General features: G+C 39.5%; 1 protein-coding gene across 1 annotated transcript; it reads left to right on the forward strand.

Annotated features, from left to right (window-relative positions):
- The first annotated feature begins 252 nt into the window (after nt 1–252).
- On the forward strand, nt 253–17807 carry LOC124140334 (3-hydroxybutyrate dehydrogenase type 2-like). Its single transcript, XM_046507865.2, has 10 exons — nt 253–408; nt 3762–3879; nt 7936–8014; nt 11227–11323; nt 12012–12120; nt 13344–13404; nt 14064–14177; nt 15400–15458; nt 16553–16645; nt 17646–17807. Exons 2-10 carry the CDS (start codon nt 3808–3810, stop codon nt 17697–17699), a joined length of 738 nt encoding a protein of 245 aa, XP_046363821.2. The 5' UTR covers nt 253–408; nt 3762–3807; the 3' UTR covers nt 17700–17807.
- Nucleotides 17808–22992: the final 5185 nt, after the last annotated feature.

Raw genomic sequence — 22992 nt, forward strand, 5'->3', positions numbered from 1 at the left:
GCAATCATGCCCACATTCCAGATGCAAAGCTCGTTAGCCAAACAAAGTGTACCGTTAGATATTATTCTTGTGTAAAAACAAAACCCGGCATAGTTCTCCAAGCACTTATAAGCTGAGTAGAGTTTCCTCAAGAAATTAACAAAATATAATGAAACAGAAAAAAAACCCGTGTTTTATTTTTCTCTTTATTTATTATATTATTTACATCTATATTAATAGTTTTCAACAAGAACTAATTACATATTCATTCAGCCTTCAGAATGAAATGGAACTATGCGTTTGCGATGATTGCAACACTCGCTGGAGGGGACACAACTCTGTGTGACAGAATAAGTCAGAGTTCAAAGGTCTCAGGTCAACGAGCTGTGATATCTCTTGACAGATTGGTGTTATAAGCCTTCATCCAAGGTAAGCACTTTTCATCGAGCATACATTTATTTCACTTTTATCGCAAGTGTCACATGAAAGAAATATTCAGGAGTAAATGTTCATGTCATCGTCCAAAATACAAACTATGTGCAGCAAGAACGCCCCATCACTGCTCTCATGAGCAAGTAAACCAGGTGATATCAGTAACCTGTACGTCGAGACAGTTGACCTACTTTGTTTTAAAGCCCTATATGCAAATAATGAAATAAGAGTCTTTTTAATAGAAATAATATCTTAAAATCTCAGCTGTTGAATGTCTCAATGTACCCTTTTAAATTATATCAATAATAGTACATATTCATAAGCTATTAAAGGTGGGTTTTATGCCTTTACCCTGGATCTATATCACCTGATATAAACTCTGCTTGCAAAAGAAAATTTCAAAATCAGATTTTGCGAGGATTTGATATTTTATCATACTATGTTTTCAATAATAAATCGGCAAAGAAAGATTTCTTCTACAGCTTCTAGACACATTTATTTAGGAGACAGTTTATCTAATTTGAAGGCTCATTCACTGACATGCCCCAATGACATCACTATTTTCTATGGTTCAGTTCACTAGTGGCTCCATCTCTGTATATTAGGTCAACTGTATGCTAGGGCTGGGACAGGTCCAAATTTACAACCCGGGTACCCACCACCCTTTTACCCGACCCTACCTGGGTACCTGCTGTAGATATTTAGAGATAGGTACAAACTGTCCAATTTGGAAACATTTAACCACAGCCCAGGTTTTACATGTATTTAGATTCACGTGTAAAACGATCTGGTCATGCATACATTGAAGTTTACTGCATGAAGTTTTATCTTTATTCAAACATATAAAAGTCCGAAGGAATGGATGCATTGTCAGAAAGAAATGGGAACATTAGTGACTTATAGTGTAACCATAGAGTTTTAGATAATTTTTGTCATTAAACAATATATCATGTGACTAACCACGGGTCCGGGTAGTCCTGTGGGTACCCGGGTCCTGCTCAGGACCCACCCCACCCGACCCGAGTACCCAAATTACCCGTCTTAGTCCTACTGTATGCTATCATAGCATTGGAGGCAGTTTCTTTAGTAAACGTATGTAAATATGTTTCATGATTTTGATAGGATGATATCTTTCTGATCAGACTGAAATATAAATTCCATGGAATAATCCATAATCAATATAAGTATAGACAATATGATGTGTGGATAATTAAAACAATTTATAAAATTGATGTTGTGTCAGTGAGATAAACACCACAGCACCAGCTTAGATGAATGAGCCATGCATGCAGCTCTGCCACACACCCTGTTCTGTAAATCAGGCCTTTGTGTATGTATGTGTTTGCAGAATTTATCTTTATCAAGGGTCTGTGCATGGTTAAAATACTCTGATATAAGCTTAGATACTTAAATTATTATCTTTTTTGTAAACAATTAGCTAGTTAGATCTTGTTTGTAGAGGTTAGGACATCCCTTACACCTGATGTTTATAGTTACAACCAGTAAACAAGTGAGTGAGCCTGGTTTGTAATTATTGTTATGTGACTGTTATCAGGCTGTCCAGCCTAACATGGCTAGGAAGACATACCTCTGCTGTTGTGGTAGCATGCTGATTTTATGAGTGCTTCAAGCTGACTTCCCACTCTTGTTTGTTTGTTTGTTTTTTAACCTTCTCAACATAATATATTTTAAACCACCTATCCTCCACAATCATTGAATGTTTTTGTGACTTTCAATGGATTGGTCCATTTTCTGAACATGGAACAGGGAAGTAGATAATTTATTATTTCATCTGCTAATTTGTTGGTTTACACCGAGACTATATTTCGATGTATGGTATCTGGTTTACAGTAGTTGCTCAAGTACGAAATGTGATACTCTAAAGATGACTACCTGACAGATTCTGTCCTGTGTTAAGATGATTCCAAGTATCTCTTTAAACAGGGATGGAGTGGGCAAGCAGCCTAAAGCACCAGGCTAGCAAATGCCATGAGCTGAGATCGTATCGCGCTAGTGACCAGGTTTTTATTCAACTTGTGGACAAACAATGTTTACAGGTCTATACAGTGTTGTCGCTACCCCTTGTGTACTGTCCATTCACCCTGTGCACTCAAAAGAACCCACTCGTCCGATGGTAGATGACTAGATGGTGGAAACATGAATACGTTCATTCACCCGAAACACAAGTGTCAAAACGTGTAGTGTCACCCGGGCAAGTGACTTAGTTCAAATGTGCCTCTGTTCACCCAGCACGGAATGGGTACTCGATACGTGAGGTGGATGTAAAATACCTCTAGCGCCTGTAGACAGCTTGGTTTGTATACTCCTCAGGGAGTTGAGGACAATAACTCGAATGCATAAGGATCCACTGGTTGGGGAACAAATAAACTGCATTTGAGCAGATACATGTTCCTGAATAAGCATGGTATATAAATGTATATTCATTGCTCAAAATACGTGGTGTGGCTGGTGGATCTCGTGTGGACCTGTAGTTTCAAACTTGTATGTGTCCTTATGGCCTGCGGTAACTTATGTGTCCATTTATCTGTCACAATTAGCTGCAGTTTCTAAAATGAGGGGCTGAAGAGTTTTGTCAGGGCCTGCAGATTCCAAAGTCTGTGGGTCCTGATGGCAGCCTGGTAATTTTTTTATTTCAAACACTGTGTATTAAATCATAAAAATGATATTGCACCCAAGTTCACCACACAGCAACACGATTGACTTTCCGGCTTTAGGCAATTATCAAACTGTTATGTGAATAACACTGAATAAGGAAGATAGCCTTGCTTACACATTGACGCAATCACGTAACTGTCAAATATGAATATGTTCCAGTAAAATAAATAATATAGAAATAAAATCATCATCATGTGGCACATGTTCATAAATAAATAAATAAAAAAAATAAAAAAATAAAAAAATGAATGAATGGATGGATGGATGGATGGATGGATGGATGGATGGATGGATGGATGGATGGATGGATGGATGGATGGATGGATGGATGGATGGATGGATGGATGGATGGATGGATGGATGGATGGATGGATGGATGGATGGATGGATGGATGGATGGATGAATGAATGAATGAATGTGGGCAGGTATACATGTTTACCTGTAGTCCATGTTGTGGTATCGGAAGCCTACCTGGATCGAGGCTGTGTAGACAAAGTCACGTGAAGATTACCTAACTGTTGGGCACACTGAACTGTTACGTTATTGCTTTGACTTGACAACAGCTGATCAACAGCTGACAAACCAAGATATCTATTGCCAATGCAAGAGACAATGCACTGACTGGTCACCCCCACATCGCGTTGTCGGTGATCAATACACTGTGGTGTTTCAGATCTCCCTCCTCAGCCGCTGCTTGTGTGTTAGGTGTTCATACAGACATGGGTCGTGTGGATGGGAAAGTTGTCATTGTGACTGCGGCAGCCCAGGGCATCGGCAGAGCATCAGCTGAGGTGGGTCCACGGCTTCTATCTAGAACTCTTGTTTTTTAAGATGTTTACATCTCATATTCATTACATGCATTGTCCGCACAGTTTGAAGAAAATGTGAAAGGCGGTGGTCTCGAACATATGTATTCTGCCATGAAACAGCTGCAATGTGGTTGATATTGTACCACTAGGTAACAGATGTGCTGATAAATCACAATGCTTTTATAACATTCAGTCACTCACCATCATATAACATTCAGTCACTCACCATCATATAACATTCAGTCACGCTCCATCATATAACATTCAGTCACTCACCATCATATAACATTCAGTCACTCACCATCATATAACATTCAGTCACTCACCATCATATAACATTCAGTCACTCTCCATCATATAACATTCAGTCACTCACCATCATATAACATTCAGTCACGCCCCATCATATAACATTGAGTCACTCACCATCATATAACATTCAGTCACTCACCATCATATAACATTCAGTCACTCACCATCATATAACATTCAGTCACTCTCCATCATATAACATTCAGTCACGCTCCATCATATAACATTCAGTCACTCACCATCATATAACATTCAGTCACACACCGTCATATAACATTCAGTCACTCACCATCATATAACATTCAGTCACTCACCATCATATAACATTCAGTCACTCACCATCATATAACATTCAGTCACTCACCATCATATAACATTGAGTCACTCACCATCATATAACACTGAGTCACTCACCATCATATAACATTGAGTCACTCACCATCATATAAAATTCAGTCACTCACCATCATATAACATTCAGTCACTCACCATCATATAACATTCAGTCACTCACCATCATATAACATTGAGTCACTCACCATCATATAACATTGAGTCACTCACCATCATATAATATAACATATAGTCACTCACCATCATATAACATTGAGTCACTCACCATCATATAACATTGAGTCACTCACCATCATATAACATTGAGTCACTCACCATCATATAACATTGAGTCACTCACCATCATATAGCATTCAGTCACTCACCATCATATAACATTCAGTCACTCACCATCATATAACATTCAGTCACTCACCATCATATAACATTCAGTCACTCACCATCATATAACATTCAGTCACTCACCATCATATAACATTCAGTCACTCACCATCATATAACATTGAGTCACTCACCATCATATAACATTCAGTCACTCACCATCATATAACATTCAGTCACTCACCATCATATAACATTCAGTCACACACCGTCATATAACATTCAGTCACTCACCATCATATAACATTGAGTCACTCACCATCATATAACATTCAGTCACTCACCATCATATAACATTCAGTCACTCACCATCATATAACATTCAGTCACACACCGTCATATAACATTCAGTCACTCACCATCATATAACATTCAGTCACTCACCATCATATAACATTGAGTCACTCACCGTCATATAACATTCAGTCACTCACCATCATATAACATTGAGTCACTCACCATCATATAACATTCAGTCACACACCGTCATTTAACATTGAATCACTCACCATCATATAACATTCAGTCACTCACCATCATATAACATTCAGTCACTCACCATCATATAACATTCAGTCACTCACCATCATATAACATTCAGTCACACACCATCATATAACATTCAGTCACTCACCATCATATAACATTCAGTCACTCACCATCATATAACATTCAGTCACTCTCCATCATATAACATTCAGTCACTCACCATCATATAACATTGAGTCACGCCCCATCATATAACATTGAGTCACTACCCATCATATAACATTCAGTCACTCACCATCATATAACATTCAGTCACTCACCATCATATAACATTCAGTCACTCACCATCATATAACATTCAGTCACTCACCATCATATAACATTCAGTCACACACCGTCATATAACATTCAGTCAAGCCCATCATATAACATTCAGTCACTCACCATCATATAACATTCAGTCACTCTCCATCATATAACATTGAGTCACTCACCATCATATAACATTGAGTCACTCACCATCATATAACATTGAGTCATTCACCATCATATAACATTCAGTCACTCACCATCATATAACATTCAGTCACTCACCATCATATAACATTCAGTCACTCACCATCATATAACATTCAGTCACTCACCATCATATAACATTCAGTCACTCACCATCATATAACATTCCGTCACTCACCATCATATAACATTCAGTCACTCACCATCATATAACATTGAGTCACTCTCCATCATATAACATTCAGTCACTCACCATCATATATCATTCAGTCACTCACCATCATATAACATTCAGTCACTCACCATCATATAACATTCTGTCACTCATCATCATATAACATTCAGTCACTCACCATCATATAACATTGAGTCACTCACCATTATATAACATTCAGTCACGCACCATCATATAACATTCAGTCACGCTTCCATCATACAACATTCAGTCACTCACCATCATATAACATTCAGTCACGCACCATCATATGACATTCAGTCACGCTTCCATCATATAGCATTCAGTCACGCTTCCATCATACAACATTCAGTCACTCACCATATAACATTCAGTCACGCACCATCATATAACATTCAGTCATGCTTCCATCATATAGCATTCAGTCACGCTTCCATCATACAACATTCAGTCATGCACCATCATATAACATTAAGTATTTATGTACAATCTGACAAGAAACATGTATGGCTTTCCTCAATGTCTTTTAGCTAATTTTTAAATACTTTAAGATCATGAGAAAAAAGTGACAAAGCATTGACGGAAATTTGAACCTTTAGATATAAAGGCAGAACTTGGAGCTTTATGACGATTGTAACATTGAGCAAGATGCTCATTTGCCAACTGCATGTATACAAGGGGAACTCACTCCCAACTAGAGTATGAACTAAAAGTAGCTGCCCTTGAATTATCAAAAAGGTCACGGTCATTGCTACAGCCTGTCAACAGCTTCCTTTTTTATCCATCCCAAATTATCGAAAGAGGTATGTTGTTTCTCACTTATTTCAGCATAGACTCAGATGGAAAAAATATTTTAGCTATCGGCTTGATAGTTCTGATTATGTAGATTGGTATCGCGATGGACAACTTTTCTGATGTGAAATCTGTGATGTGTTCTTGGTGATTGGAATCTCACAGTTTAACAACATGAAATGACATTGTTTGAACGTAAAGCAGATGATTTATTGGAAACACACTCTCTCCTGCTGATATGCCATCTTGTCAAATATATTCAAGGCATACATTGTTTTTAGCCGCATGCTCTTAAATTGGTCTGGACAAATTGTAAACTTATTTGTAGATTACAATGATGTCAGCATGTAATGTTGTTCTGACATAATCATTCTTATTGGACTATTTGGTCCTTAACAAAGTCAAGTTAAGTCAAAGTAAGAGGGAGTGAGTGAGTATGGTTTTACGCCGCTTTTAGCAATATTGCAGAACTATCACAGCAGGGGACACCAGAAATGGGCTTCACAAATTGTACCCATGTGGGGTGACGAGTGAATGCTTTAACCACTAGACTACCCAACCGCCCCTCAAAGTAAGACGTGTTGAATAAGTCAAAACCAAATACTCTTCCCCAAGCTTGGGGAGGTCTGGTAGCCTAGTGGTTAAAGCGTTTCGCTTGTCACGCCGAAAACCCGGGTTCGATTCCCGACATGGGTACAATGTGTGAAGCCCATTTCTGGTGCCCCCCGCCGTGATATTGCTGGAATATCACTAAAAGAGGAGTAAAACCATACTCTCTCTCACTCACTTCCCCAAGCTAAGTGTTGTCTTATATGTGAATTTGAATTTCTATATCATTTCAACTATCAAGTAGTTGGTATCATTACAATGTTAGGGAGAAGTTGCTGTTTTTCAATTAGTCAATAATGTGACGTATGACGTAGTAGCGCGTGCACATTGGCGCTCACAATATGTAAACAAACCTAACACAACAACACTGACACTGATTTTCATTGTAGGCACTAGCGAGGGAGGGAGCCCGCGTGATTGCAACTGACATCAATGCTGACAAGCTGAAGGAGCTGGAATCGGTGAAAGGTATTTCATGCTTGTATGGAAGATTAAAACACCGTATTTACAGAAGTTCGACAAGACTTTTGAAAATATGTGTGTGTGTGATTAAAATCAGATATTTTATACCTCTTTGTGATACGATACCTCACGTACTGCTTGAAGATCTGAACGTTACTTCAGGTGAAGTTTTTAATCAACCAATCAGATGCAAGGCTTCTACATTCTCGGGATGACTGAGCAGCTGCATTCAGAGAAGCATATCTGAGCTCTGTATCTCAAAAAATGAACATAAATGTCCAGTTCCAAATGGGGATAGTAAAGACTGCTGTTATGTTGCTGTGAATGTTTTATACATTCTGTTGCTTTCTTTGAGGGTTTTCAGTTGTATAAACTGAATTTCTGAATCGAGGTTGTAAACCTTTTGCAGCTGAATTGTTTTAGTAAGTTGACAACTACTTGGCTCAAGAATCTTTCACTATCTTTCATTTCAAATTGGTGCTCTACGTTAAGTCAGGGTTGATCTGAAGGGATTTTCAGATCTCAACACAGAGGGATGTCAAATGAGAGTGAAAGATCACATTTAATGAGATCGGTGTGCATACCACGCAAGTCTTGGAGTGATGTGAAGACACTAGGGCTGGGACGGGTAACTCGGGTACCAGGGTCGGATGGGCACTGAGTAGGACCCAGGTACCCACAGGACTACCCGGACCGGTTAGTCATTTGATATATTGTTTAATGACAAAAATTATCTAGAACTCTATGGTTACACTACACGTCACTAATGTTCGCATTTCTTTCTGACTGTGCACCCATTCCTTCTGACTTTTCATATGGTTGAGTCAACTTCAGTGAATGCATGGCCAGATTGTTAAACACATGTATCTAAATACCTTTTGCCAGGGCTATGCTAAAACTGTTCCCAAAAGGACATTTTGAGACATCTCCCGAGACTTACAATGGGTACCCAGGTACGGTTGGGTAATAGGGGGTTGGGTACCCGGGTAGTAAATTTGGACTCGTCCCAGCCCTAAAAGACACAGATGTTTGACAAAAGGGGACTATCACTCAAAATCAGCATAGGATAGAATTGGTCTTGAACAACCCATGATTCTCGTAAGACTCGATTATTTACAGTCCACCATCATATAGCTGGAATATAAACAACACACAAACAAACTTTATCGCCATGACAACATTAAGAGTAGTCCCGTGAAGACCCGGGGTAGAATAGGTCTTCAGCAACCCATGCTTGCCCTTAAAGGCTATTATGCTTGTCATAAGAGGCGACTAACGGGATCGGGTGGTCAGGCTCACTGACTCGGTTGAAGCATATCATCATATCCCAATTGTGTGGTCAATGCTCATGATATCAATCACTGGATTGTGTGGTCCAGACTTGATTTATTTACAGACCGCCATCATATAGCTGGAATATTGCTGAATGCGGCATAAAACAACCAACCAACCAACCAACATTTAGAGTAGATATTCTTGAAGGAGCACCTTTGTGTATTATCTTCACTGAGCTGATGTTGATGGACTGTTGATCACTCGTGATACCTAGACTCTGACGTGTTTGTATTTTGAACAGGTGTTGTTCTGAAGCGTCCAGGAACAAGTGTCATTTTCCTGGACACAGTGGTTGGTTCATAGGTACACAACAGCTTCGCGCAAAGCGTTAAAGTTGGCACATGCTTCTTGCTTAATGAGCGTAAAATGCGCATACTCTGCAAACAGTGAATTTCAGTTGGCTTCTCGCGTTTATATGTGCAAGTAGTAAATGGATATCTCTCTCTAAGTTACAAAATAGTGAATTAGAATTGTACAGAAATAGAATAGAATAGAAATAGTTGAGAGAGTTACCCATTTACATTGTTTACATACGCTAATCAAACGGCAACTTCATTTTAAGTTTCAAATCCATTTCATTTTATCTTATTACATTTTCATTGTTTAGTTGATTACAAGGGGATTTCACGTTTAGTTGATTACAAGGAGATTTCACGTTTAGTTGATTACAAGGGGATTTCACGTTTAGTTGATTACAAGGGGATTTCACGTTTAGTTGATTACAAGGGGATTTCACATTTAGTTGACTACAAGGGGATTTCACGTTTAGTTGATTACAAGGGGATTTCACATTTAGTTGATTGCAAGGGGATTTCAGGTTTAGTTGATTACAAGGGGATTTCACGTTTAGTTGATTGCAAAGGGATTTCACATTTAGTTGATTACAAGGGGATTTCACATTTAGTTGATTGCAAGGGGATTTCACGTTTAGTTGATTGCAAGGGGATTTCACGTTTAGTTGATTACAAGGGCATTTCACGTTTACTTGATTACAAGGGGATTTCACATTTAGTTGATTACAAGGGGATTTCACATTTAGTTGATTACAAGGGGATTTCACATTTAGTTGATTACAAGGGGATTTCACATTTAGTTGATTACAAGGAGATTTCACGTTTAGTTGATTACAAGGGGATTTCACATTTAGTTGATTACAAGGGGATTTCACGTTTAGTTGATTACAAGGGGATTTCACATTTAGTTGATTAAAAGGGGAATTCACGTTTAGTTGATTGCAAGGTAAGTTCATTTTTAGTTAATCTGAGTTTAGTCTTCCACTGCAAACCAGGTGTACAGGAACAGGTTCGAGATGCCTTCAGTAAAGTTCACTAAACTGAAGCACTCGTGAAATTTACCAAAATGGGAGCTAGTGAGCAGTCGAGAGGGCGCTGATTTCAACATGGCGTCCACCTTTCGCGATACGGTGCATTGTCATCACAAATAGCAATAACTCCACATCTGGCCCCCTTCCTCCTCAGAATGCGTGGAAACGCTCGTTCATTAGGAAATATACAGAAACGCTCGCTGGCTTATCGGCACACTGTGGCTTAATGAACGCACAGCTGGATATTCTGTTCATAGAAATTGGCTGCTAATACAAACCCAGACCATATATTTAAGCTCAGTCGTTTTATGAAGCTTTTTAGAATAGAAATTTGTAACATAAACGCAAGGAATATGGTTGTTTTTAAGTTAATATAATTGACAATGATTCATTCTGGTTTGGCATAAAAATATGCATAATTTTCAAGTGAGATCTCTCAAAAGTGGATAAACATTTAAATTGATGGTAAAATATCCTTTGGCCAGCATGAGTTGAAACAATACCTTATTTCTCTGATTGTGAGGTTGTGAACACAGTCTTCCATCTTTGACTGTTACAGGCATCGAGACACAGCTCTTGGACGTCACATCCACAGCGGATGTTGAAGCATTTGTGGCCAAGTTTGACAAGATTGACGTCGTATTCAACTGTGCTGGGTGAGAGGTTTCTCAGAATTAATTAATTAGGTTACTTAGTTTTTATCACTGCCTGCCTCACTTTTAGAACGTTTTTCCACAATGACCACTCATTCTCATCATTCTGTAAAAATGATGTTTGACTTCTTTAATGCATTTGAAAAAAACAAAACAAATCAGCTCATGCTTTTTGTATAGTTTTAATATACTTGCATACGCTTGCATCCCAAGTACCAAATTGTCCGACTCCCCATTGTTCTCGGTGCCTTAGGTTTGGCACCTCCCAATCTGTTGACTGACATTGGGAGAGTTGACTGATAATGCAGAAGGCTGCAGTGTTGGGGAGTCTTCACATTCTCCGAAAAGTTCTGGGTGGGTTTGACTAGGCAGCGCTTCCTGGGAGAAGTCCCATTGACTGTCTGGGCTGTGTGTAGAGGGGGCAAGGGCCCTGAGCTGATGATGAGCCTAACCAACCTAAAATGTGCCAGGATCATCCAAACCCTCTTTACTGCATTTTTTAAATTTTAATCTGTAAATAATAATAATAACAACAACAACAATACAAATAACAACAACAACAACAACAACAACAACAATGCCAGCAATGGGGTTGAAAGCATACAATATATGATATCATGTTATGTGATATACCCAACTTGCTGTGGTATGTTTAGTTTTAACTTTCTGATATTTCCTTCTCTGACAACAGGTTTGTTCATACTGGCACCATATTGGACTGTGATGAAAAGTCGTGGGATTTCGCCTTCGACATCAATGTGAAGAGCATGTATAGGTTGTGCAAACAGGTCATTCCCAAGGTGAGTCATGGAGGTCACAGTCAGGGGGAGATAATCAGGGCCAACATGGCCTCACTTCTACTGTCACAGACATGTAAACTGTCCTCATCGTCTGAGCCTGCAGTTGGTGGGGTTTGATGCGGTTGTTTTTCTCACTGTGATGTCATCAATGTTATGTTATGTTACTGGTGACCGCGTCCGTGGTGTGGTGGGTAGAGTGTCTGCCTGGAGAAGGCTGGTAGTTCAATCCCCGGCCTCCTCATATCAAAACGTTTATAGATGGCACTTTTAGGTCGGGGGTACATAGTTATACCAAGGTTTGTCTGTCCGTCCGTCGGAAAACTTTGTCCACGCGATTTCTCTTAAACTATACAGTAACTGACACACTAGGCGGGTATAAATCTGGACCTAGTACAAACAGAAACTTTCAGTCACACTCACATGCACACTCACCGGTGCATGCGCGTCGCTATTTAAGTGCAATTATCTTGGAATGCAGTGTATGAATTTGTTGTCACAGTTCACCAGATGACTTGTCAACAAAAGGTCTTGCAAGCCCTCGTCATATTTTACTAGCCTACTTTATGGCTACAGCTGACATACTTTGTGTTAACCTAAATGTATTTTGTGTGTTTTGAGACCATTGCAGCAAACAACAGTTAGGCTGCTTGGCCGTTTGGTTCAATACGTTTGTCTGACATTTGTGGTGGTTCTTAGACTTTCACACACACCACTAATAATGGATGTACAGGTATTTCAGTCATGATCAGTGTACAACAAAACCCCAGTTTACTACCTGTGCGTGGGTTTCTGATAAACTACGAAATGACAACAAAATGACAACAGACTTTGACATTAAATGATGACTTAATTAACTGCAGTGTTCGCAATAAGCGCTGGCCCACAGGCCTGTGGCAAGTGGATCCCGTGTTGGACCCATAGTTTCAAACTTGTAGGGTTCCTCATAGCCTGCAGTAAATTATGTGCCAATTTATCTGTCACAATAAGCTGCAGTTTTATAAAAAAAAAGGTCCTGAAGAGTTTTGTCAGGACCTTGATGATTCATAGAAATAAATGTGTATTGACTGTAATTTTCAACTAGACAGTTGGGCCAGCTTCATGGAAATGTTACGAGACCAATTTAAAAATCACTGGCATTTGGCTTGCAGGCAGGCAGCTGTTTCCAACACGGCTTAAACGCAACATTAAGCCCAATTTCATTGTCATGGTCTACTTGATTTCAGATGGTGGCCGAGAAGAGGGGCAGCATAATCAACATGTCCTCCGTGGCTTCCAGTATCAAAGGTAGAGAAGTTTTTGTATGCTGGTAGAGAAGTTTGGTAGAGAAGTTTTTGTATGTTGGTTGAGAAGTTTGGTAGAGAAGTTTTTGTATGTTTTTGTATGTTCATAGAGAAGTTTTCATATGTTGATAGAGAGGTTTTTGTATGTTGGTAGGGAGTTTTTTGTATGTTGGTAGATAAGTTTTTGTATGTTGGTAGAAAAGTTTTTGTATGTTGGTAGAAGAGTTTTTGTATGTTGGTAAAGAGGTTTTCATATGTTGATAGAGAATTTTTTGTATGTTGGTAGGGAGTTTTTTGTATGTTTGTAGATAAGTTTTTGTATGTTGGTAGAGAAGTTTTTTTGTATGTTGGTAAAGAGGTTTTTGTATGTTGATAGAGAAGTTTTGGTATGTTCGTAGAGAAGTTTTTGTATGTTGGTAGGTAAGATTTTGTATGTTGTAGAGAAGTTTTTTGTATGTTTGTTGATAAGTTTTGGTATATTGATAGAGAAATTTTGCGGGGAAACTTTGGCTCCATCTGCCTGTCACATTTTGTTTCCGGAGTTCAGTATTTCCTCATGAAACTTTGTGTACACATCAGTCAAGTTCTGAACTGGTACCTTGTGCTTATTATTCAGTCTATGTAGTCATGAATCATGTGATAACAAGTTGGTGTACATGACAGGTATCCCCAACAGATTTGTGTACAGTACTACCAAGGCTGCTGTCATTGGGCTGACGAAGGCCATGGCTGCCGACTTCTGCTCCCAGCATATCAGACTCAACTGCATCTGTCCAGGTATGATCTAACTGTTGCTAGGAGACATAGGGTAGTATACAATTGGTTGGTTGGTTTGTTGTTTTACGCCGCACTCAGCAATATTCCAGCTATATGACGGCAGTCTGTAAATAATCGAGTCTGGACCAGACAATCCAGTGATTAATATCATGAGCATCGATCCATGCAATTGGGATCGATGACATGCATCAACCAAGTCAGCGAGCCTGACCACCCGATCCTGTTAGTCGCATTTTACGACAAGCATAGTCGCCTTTTACGACAAGCATGGGTTGCTGAAGACCTATTCTACCCCGGATCTTCACGGGTCGTTAGTATACAAGCTCATCCTAGAGGTCTATAATAATTGTGATATGTAACCAGGGGGATGTCGTCTGGCAATCATCTGATATATAATGGTTGATATTCATGATTGTATTTTACACCATTGTTGTCTGTTGTGGTACCCACGGTGAGAATATGACCCCTGGTACGCCATGCCTGACCTGTGAGTTGACTCCATGCTTGACCTGTGAGTGGACCAAACTTAGTGTCAGGGAAATCCGATGTGTCACCTTGCTGACTGTGTGGTATCCTATCCTCATGTCATGGATATTGCTCATGCTGTCAAACACATGTTTGCATCCCCCAGATTTGATTACCAGTTTTTGTTGAGAATAATATGCATCCAAGCATAATGCACATCCTGCTCTTGGAGATGCAAGATGTTTTTAGTACTATGCACAGTAAAAACTTGTATACCTATCAATGATATGAGTCATTTTGCATTTGTGATAGAGACAACATTGAGGTGGTCATATCACAGTGCGTGTAATAACCAAACTCGTATTCCACCCCCTGCCAGACTGATATGGCTTGTCAATGCATTTTCAACAGGCGATTGATATGAGCCCAGGTGGTAAGGAATTGGAGTTACGTCCCTTGGTGCGTTATCTGCTCAGCCAGCTCTCCTGTGACAATGTCGTCCAAACAAGGTGGAAATGTATTGCATTTACTTGAAATAGATACGTATGATAAAAAAGATATTATAAGGCACTTTTCTTATCATACCCATATCATACTCAAGACTCGGGCTGATATGGGGGTCTTGCTAGATATGGGGTAGGATATGGCCCATCAGGTGAATGAACAGGTGATAGCAAACTTGTACAGTATGTAAATGCTGCCATCATATAGGTGCAACATAAAACAATATTCACTCACTGACTGTGTTGTGTTATAGGCACTGTGGACACGCCTTCGCTCAGGGACAGGATCAACGCCCTCCCGGACCCAGAACAGGTCTGTATGACAGCGACATGCCTTGTCTGGGTGATCATGTTGTTTGGTTTATTGATCAGCCATCCAAGGTTTCACAAAAAAATTGATTGTACAAACATTTTCAATATGTCAGGTCAGTATCGATGCTTAAGTGTCAGCAAACACATTGATGATTGCAGAAACGGGAAATTTATTATTTTTTTGTTTTATAAATTGTATACCAGTAACAAGCAGTAGAGACTGGAAAAAGAACAAATGTTTATCCAATTGATGAAACCCAAAATGAACTTAATACATTTGTCATTTCAATCGTAAACGTTACACTGCTACTTTACAAATACTGTATATTTTAATTCAAATGTCTCCCTACAATTGTTAAATTACTTGGTGTCGTTGCTGGAGTGTGTAAATACATTATGACGTCACAGTTGTAATTTATGACATCATCATAAGTATGGCGTCATTTATATGTCATTTTCAGTTACACTGAAGAGCTGTCATGAGACAGTGAAAGTACTATGTCTGAAACTTATATAAAGAAGATGTTGGACTAACGTGAACTTTATTATTTTTATATATATATATATGTCTCTTGGCAACGTGTATTGTGATGTGTAATACAACACATATCATAATGCCGAGTATCACAATGTGTTTACATGCATAGGATTGTAATGATTGGGGCGTCTCTGTTCAGCCAGGCTTAGGATTAAAAAAATAAAAGAATTGGTTCTCAGGCAATGGCTTTTGAAAATACAGTGCAGGCGGCAGTGGTTTGGTTGTTGAAACTAGTATGTAACCAAATAAACAGTTGTGTAGAATCAACCTGGGAAAGGGCCTCCCTACATCAATGTATTCTTTGATGAGTAAAATGCTGGAATACAGCATTTGACCTGTAGTGTGTGCATAATACACACATACAATGAGTTGTGTGTTCGAGACATGGAATATGTAAGGATTTTTTGTTGGTTTTGAAAATGGAAATAAAAATGAAATGTGTGGTGGACTTGATGCAGGCGGTGCCTGAGAACCAAGACTATTATTTTTTTAAGCCTTATGTGTAAATAATTGTTTTATTCTTTACAAATATTAAACTAAAGAACTCCTTATTTTAGGGTATGAAAGATTTCATTGCTCGTCAGAAGTTTGGCCGTCTGGGAACAGCGGAAGAGATTGCTAGCCTGGTGCTGTATCTAGCATCAGATGAGGTATGTGTGAGTGCCGAGGTGTTGCACCTGTCCCTCTTGAGGGGTCCTGGGAAGGTATAGGTTCCAGGTTCAGCTTGTGGTTATAGCTGACAGTATGCATCTTCCCGAGGCAAGAGAGTTAACTTTAAAAGTCCAGTTTCCACCCTTGCCGAACTTGGCTGGAATTACTGGGCTCGATTGTTGCGCCACCAGTGGCTATTACAAGCTATGTCCCTTCTAAGCCTCTCCTATGGACCAATGAGATTCCACCTCTCGTATCACTTGCGTTTGCTTCACACAAAATGGTGGCGCCGAGTCAGGACGATCTGATTGATAATCAAGATCTATATTGTGATAAAACGGGTCTTACATCGCGAAATGCATCAAATCACATGAGCACCTTGATTAAAAACATGAAAAGATTTGGAAAATATCTGCTGACGAGTTGGCGGTGCACATGCTTTGCAAATTCTGCAATCGACTGAAATCTGCACGACAGTTTACGAACCAGATTTCGATTTCGGTGTGCAATTTTGATTGGACTATGCATAGACTCGTTAGTCAAGCCAAAATGTAACTCCATAATACCAGCCTAATTCGGCAAGGGTGGAAACTGGACTTTTATAGTCAGTTAACTCTCTTGCGTCGGGAAACTGGACTTTTATAGTCAGTTAACTCTCTTGCCTCGGGAAGATGACAGTTTGAGGTATGTGTGGTTACAATGTTTGACCTGGGGTTGGGATGTATGATCATACAGTCTACCACTAGTTTGCCTGACCCAGACTAATATAACTGAAACACTGATGTGGGACATAAAGCAATATATGTGAGTTAACTTCGAGTTTCGGCTCATGTGAAATGAATGTCATGTATGCTCATTCCATGTCGTGATTGTCTGGCGTCACAGCGGAGCACAACACCTATTTTGGCTTTTTTACATTATAAATTTTGACCTTTATTTGATCTTTGCATATTGGATCAAGCCATGTATGTTGTGTCAAGGATATATTGTTTGTTTCAGTCCTCGTATGTAACCGGGCAGGAGTTCATCATTGATGGTGGCTGGAGTCTGTAACACACTGGCTCCTCACAGCGGCTCCTCACAGCTTGTGCTGGAGGATTCCCCTGTGCCCCCCAAAGTGGGCCTTTGTGACAAACCACCCCACCCACCCCACCCAACCCCAAGTAGAAAGTCCCCTGTGTCTCCAGGTCTCCTCCACTCTCACCTCCACTTGACCTGGCATCTAGATATACCTATTCAGAGTGACGTGATTATGACGAAAGGGAAGGAAATGAACAACCCTCAAGTGTCCTTGACATTATGAGGGGGCCACACACAAGGATTATTAGCAATATGTGCCTTACTTTCGTACTCCAGAGACGACGATGACGATGATGATGATGATGGTGTTTATACACATTGATTTCTTTCTTATTAATACAACTGATATATTTTACTCAAGATTCCATAACACATTAACTGTGGTCATATGAAAAATTGGTGTTCTTGAACTTGTTTTGTGTACTGGTAGTATACATGTGATTATCATTCTCCACTCCCTGGGGAGTATACACATTTTTGTGAACACATCCGCATCCAAACATAGAAGCTTGAGTGTACAAATCAAAGTGATATAACATTATCGTTTGTTTGTTTGTTGTTAAACGCCGCACTCAGCAATATTCCAGCTATATATATATATGGACTTCAGATATCCGGAAACCTCGGTTCCCGGACGATTTTCATTCAAAATGAAATAATTACTATATAAATTTACCCGTATATACGGAAATTCAGTTTCCGGAACCGGACGGTCATTTTCATATACAAAACACTGAAATGCACACAAAATTGTCTCACTTATCCGGACAATACACTTCCGCTGGTGGTAATCCTTTGATTCGTGAGAAGTCAATTAACCCAGTGACACTGAGTTACGTTTGAGACAAGCTTGTTTATTGTACATGTAATCCCCTTTGATAAATATGGCGTCTGTGGAGGTCAGAGGTCAAAGTTGTGTAAGTAAGTAACCAGCGAAACGTAAGCGACACGCAGTTACAGCACGCGAAAAAAGGGAAATTTGTCTGTTTAAGGAAAAACACCCGTCAGCAAGTAAGCATCAGTAAGCATTATGGCACTGAATTTGGCATGACAAGTTGTAATGTGATGAAATGCTGATAGAGAAAGCGACTTTGGTGGCAAAATGGACATTTCTGACTTTTCATATTCTCGTGGGTGGCTCACTCGACATAGTGTATCATGAAGGGAAGTAACTCTTCCAGTAAGAAGCTGGTTTCAGTTATACGGAAATTCGTTTATACGGACGAATTGTGAAATGACGCAAGTGTCCGTATAAACGAGGCACGACTGTATATTCCGGGCTGTAAATAATCAAGTCTGGACCAGACAATCCAGGGATTGATATCATGAGCATCGTTCCACACAATTGGGATACAATGCCGTGCATCAACCAAGTCAGTGAGTCTGACCACCCGATCCCGTTAGTCCTCTCTTATGACATGTATAATGAGAAAAGTAGGTGAGAATTAATGAAAACATCAAAAAGTGTAGGTAGAACAATATTTCTACAATCTTCTGAATGTAGCATTTAAGGTTGTTGTTAAACTTAAATTCACTTAAGAGTTTAAAGATGTAGATTTGCTTTAGGTCAGGTTTATGATGTAATAAGTTAAGGTTTGATAAAGTTTGCCCAAACTTGAACTGTTTTGTTTTATGTTGTTATATTTCTTGGTCTTGGGTTTTGTCTGCACCAGATGCAACCATGTAACTTTATCTGCACCAGAACAGATTTCTGTGGGTTTGTCTGCACCAGAAGCAACCATGCAAGTTTGTCTGCACCAGATGCAACCATGTAACTCTGTCTGCACCAGAACAGATTTCTGTGGGTTTTTCTGCACCAGAAGCGACCATGCAAGTTTGTCTGCACCAGAACAGACCCAGTTGTTGATTTGTCTGCACCAGAACAGATCTATAAGTGTGTCTGCTCCAGGACAGATCATTGGGGTTAGTCTGCACCGGATGCAACCATGTAACTTTGTCTGCACCAGAACAAATTTCTGTGGGTTTGTCTGCACCAGAAGCGACCATGCAAGTTTGTCTGCACCAGAACAGATCATGTAAATGTGTCTTCTCGCGAACAGATCATTGGGGTTTGTCTGCACCAGAACAGATCATGTAAATGGGTCTGCTCCAGAACAGATCATTGGGGTTTGTCTGCACCAGAACAGATCATGTAAATGTGTCTTCTCGCGAACAGATCATTGGGGTTTGTCTGCACCAGAACAGATCATGTAAGTGGGTCTGCTCCAGAACAGATCATTGGGGTTTGTCTGCACCAGAGCAGACCCAGTTGTTGGTTTGTCTTCACCAGAACAGATCATGTAAGTGTGTCTGCTCCAGAACAGATCATTGGGGTTTGTCTGCACCCAGATGTTGGTTTGTCTTCACCAGAACAGACCATGGGGGTTTGTCTTCACCAGAACAGATCATGTGTGTTTGTCTGCACCAGAATAGATTATGGGGGTTTGTCTTCACCAGGACAGACCATGCGGGTTTGTCTTCAAGGTACAACCAGACAAGGGTTTGTCACCACCAAATTGATCAAGTGGGTGAATTTTTATGAGAACAGATTTTGTGGGTTTTTTCTTCTTCAGATCTCTTGGGTTGGTCTCCAGAGTGATCCTGTTGGTTTTGACTTCTTCCAACGATTGCTTAAATTCAAACGTACTCACACACACAGCTAAAACAGCAGATTATTTCCATGCTCCAACCAAATAGTGGAAGTAGGATCGTATAAATGTTGATTGTATGTAAGGATTCCACTGTCGGGACTGATTTATAGAAAACTTGTCGGCCATCTTGAAATTGGTGGCCATCTTGAATTTGTGAAAATCTTTTAATTGTTGAAAACATTAAGTAGGGTATGAATAGCTGAATATCTTTCTAGGTCTTTGGGGCCTTGTAGAAATGCATTGTGGTAAAATAAATTCTGTTGCAATTTGTTCCAAAGAAACCTTATTTTGCCTGGACTACACCTGTATGAACAACTTAAGAGGGTGCTGGGCTAGCTTAATGTGTGGCTCCTTATATACAAATTCTTGGTTTGACTCCCCATTTTGGCATGGAGCTCAATCGTTGTCTCTCTAACTGTGATGGCTGGAATAATGTTAAACCAGAATAAAACCATACTCACTCACTCAAAATAAAAACAAACACCAACAGGATGTACAAAATAATAGGTTTATTTCTAATAAATAAAAACAGTGATCAAAGATTGCTTGATAAAGATAAAGTGATGTGTATAACTGTCATATACATTGTGATGTTCAAGATAAAGTCTCTCACCCTACTCACACACACAAACACAACAACGCTCGTTCTCACTAACCAATCTCATACTTGGGGAAACTAGCCTCTCTCTGGCCAGTCACTGGGCAATAACACCTGATATCACCCACTCAGGATATACTCCCAGGGTGCTATACTGTAGCAGGTTCATGGATTTCTAAGGTTTTCACAGCACATGAAGACGGCATTCACATTACTGCCACGGCCTTCAGTGCAGATGGTGAATAACAACATCTGATATTTTATTGTATTTATCTTTGAAGAACTAGGTTAAGTACAAAATTTAACCAGTATAACATATTTATTAAATATGTAAACTTTATAGTTATTTCTTGGAAGAAGACACAGAAAGTAATAGTTACACAGTTATGATCAGATCTATACTGTTTACAACCCTATATTGATAAAAACCTTAAACAAATTGTCTCAGTTGTTCAAATGAGTCTTCCCTAAATATCTCTTTTTCTTCGAACCACCTTTTTTAGTGTGGAAAATTAGTAATCATGATGAATATGATAATCATAATAATACTGTATTCGACGTAATAAGCGCCCAGGTCGCTCTCAAAATTAGAAATAGGGGGCTCTTATTAGAATATTATTTTGGTGAAAAAAACAGTTGAAAGATAAATTTCGTGATTTATGCTGACAGCCTGAAATGTTTATATACGAGAGATACATTTTTCCAGAATTTAATTGCCCATAATTAAGGGTGCATATAACACATGAGTGCATATTATATGCCAGTATATAAGTGTTGTGTACATTGATCAATCGGAAGGGGTGCTAACTGGTATTGTTCACTAGCCAATATATTAGCAAATATTGCCGTGGGCGCTTATTAGAGCGGGGCGCTTATTTCGTCGAATACGGTAATCCTGAATTCTTAAATCACAAATTGTATATTTGATGTTTTTCTACTTTAATTGACACTGAACCCTGACAAAATAAATTATTTCTTTATTTCACATCCTGCATCATTGCCTAGAAATAAAAAAGAAAAGAATTTATGCTAATTAGGCCATTGATAAATAAACTACCCCAAAACTCCTGCCGGCATATGGCTTCCTCTGGACTGGTCGAGTGGCTTGGATCCAGCCATCTCACTGATGTCTCCATTGGCCCAGGTGAGACAAAAATTTGAAATAAAATACTCAAGTGAAAATTGAAGTGGATGAATCAAGTGTACATATAAACTATCAAAACTAGCATCAAGCAATGCAAGTCTGACATACGTGCAAATAAATACTGGTACATTGCACAGACACAACTAAGCATGGAGGAGAGACACGATGCCCCCATGTGAGAGATGTAGCTGCCATAGTGTACTTTATATATTACAAGGGATAGGCCCGATACAACAGCCCATCAGTGCCGACCTGGGACTTGTCCTGCAGAGTGATCTCAGTGCTACGACTGTCGTAACTGCAATGCTCTTACTTGGACTTACGATGGTTGTAATGTTAAGAGCACTCTGTGGAATGAGTTCTAGGCATATATGTTAAAACAGCCCATCAGTGCCGACCTGGGACTTGTCCTGCAGAGTGATCTCAGTGCTACAACTGTCGTAACTGCAATGCTCTTACTTGGACTTACGATGGTTGTAATGTTAAGAGCACTCTGTGGAATGAGTTCTAGGCATATACGTTATAACAGCACATCAGTAGTGACCTGGAACTTGTCCTGCAGAGAGATCTCAGTGCTACGACTGTCGTAACTGCAATGCTCTTTTTAGACTTACGATGGTCGTAATGTTAAGAGCACTCTGTGGATGAGGTCCTGGCATGTGTTAAAGAGGCTGGAGAGTTATTGGGGAGAATGGAAAAGTCTGATTCAGGGTGAGGCTATGACAAAGTACATAATTTCACCGAAAACATCAATAGTTATTTCCTGGTTAAAATATGTATAAATAATATGTTGTTTAACCTATATCACTTAGCATGGCATACCTTTTGTTTTGTACACTCATGTCCCCCCATATACAACAGGCACCTCACAGG

The sequence above is a fragment of the Haliotis rufescens genome, unplaced genomic scaffold (genome assembly GCF_023055435.1).
Source record: "Haliotis rufescens isolate VD_foot unplaced genomic scaffold, xgHalRufe1.0.p SCAF_5, whole genome shotgun sequence".
Taxonomy (NCBI): Eukaryota; Metazoa; Mollusca; class Gastropoda; order Lepetellida; family Haliotidae; genus Haliotis; species Haliotis rufescens.

Coding starts and splice junctions, on each gene's coding strand:
- LOC124140334 (XM_046507865.2), top strand. CDS start 3,808: ATGGGTCGTGTGGATGGGAAAGTTGTCATTGTGACTGCGGCAGCCCAG. Junction 11,324..12,011: donor GTCGTATTCAACTGTGCTGG/GTGAGAGGTTTC, acceptor CTCTGACAACAG/GTTTGTTCATACTGGCACCA. Junction 15,459..16,552: donor CCCTCCCGGACCCAGAACAG/GTCTGTATGACA, acceptor TCCTTATTTTAG/GGTATGAAAGATTTCATTGC.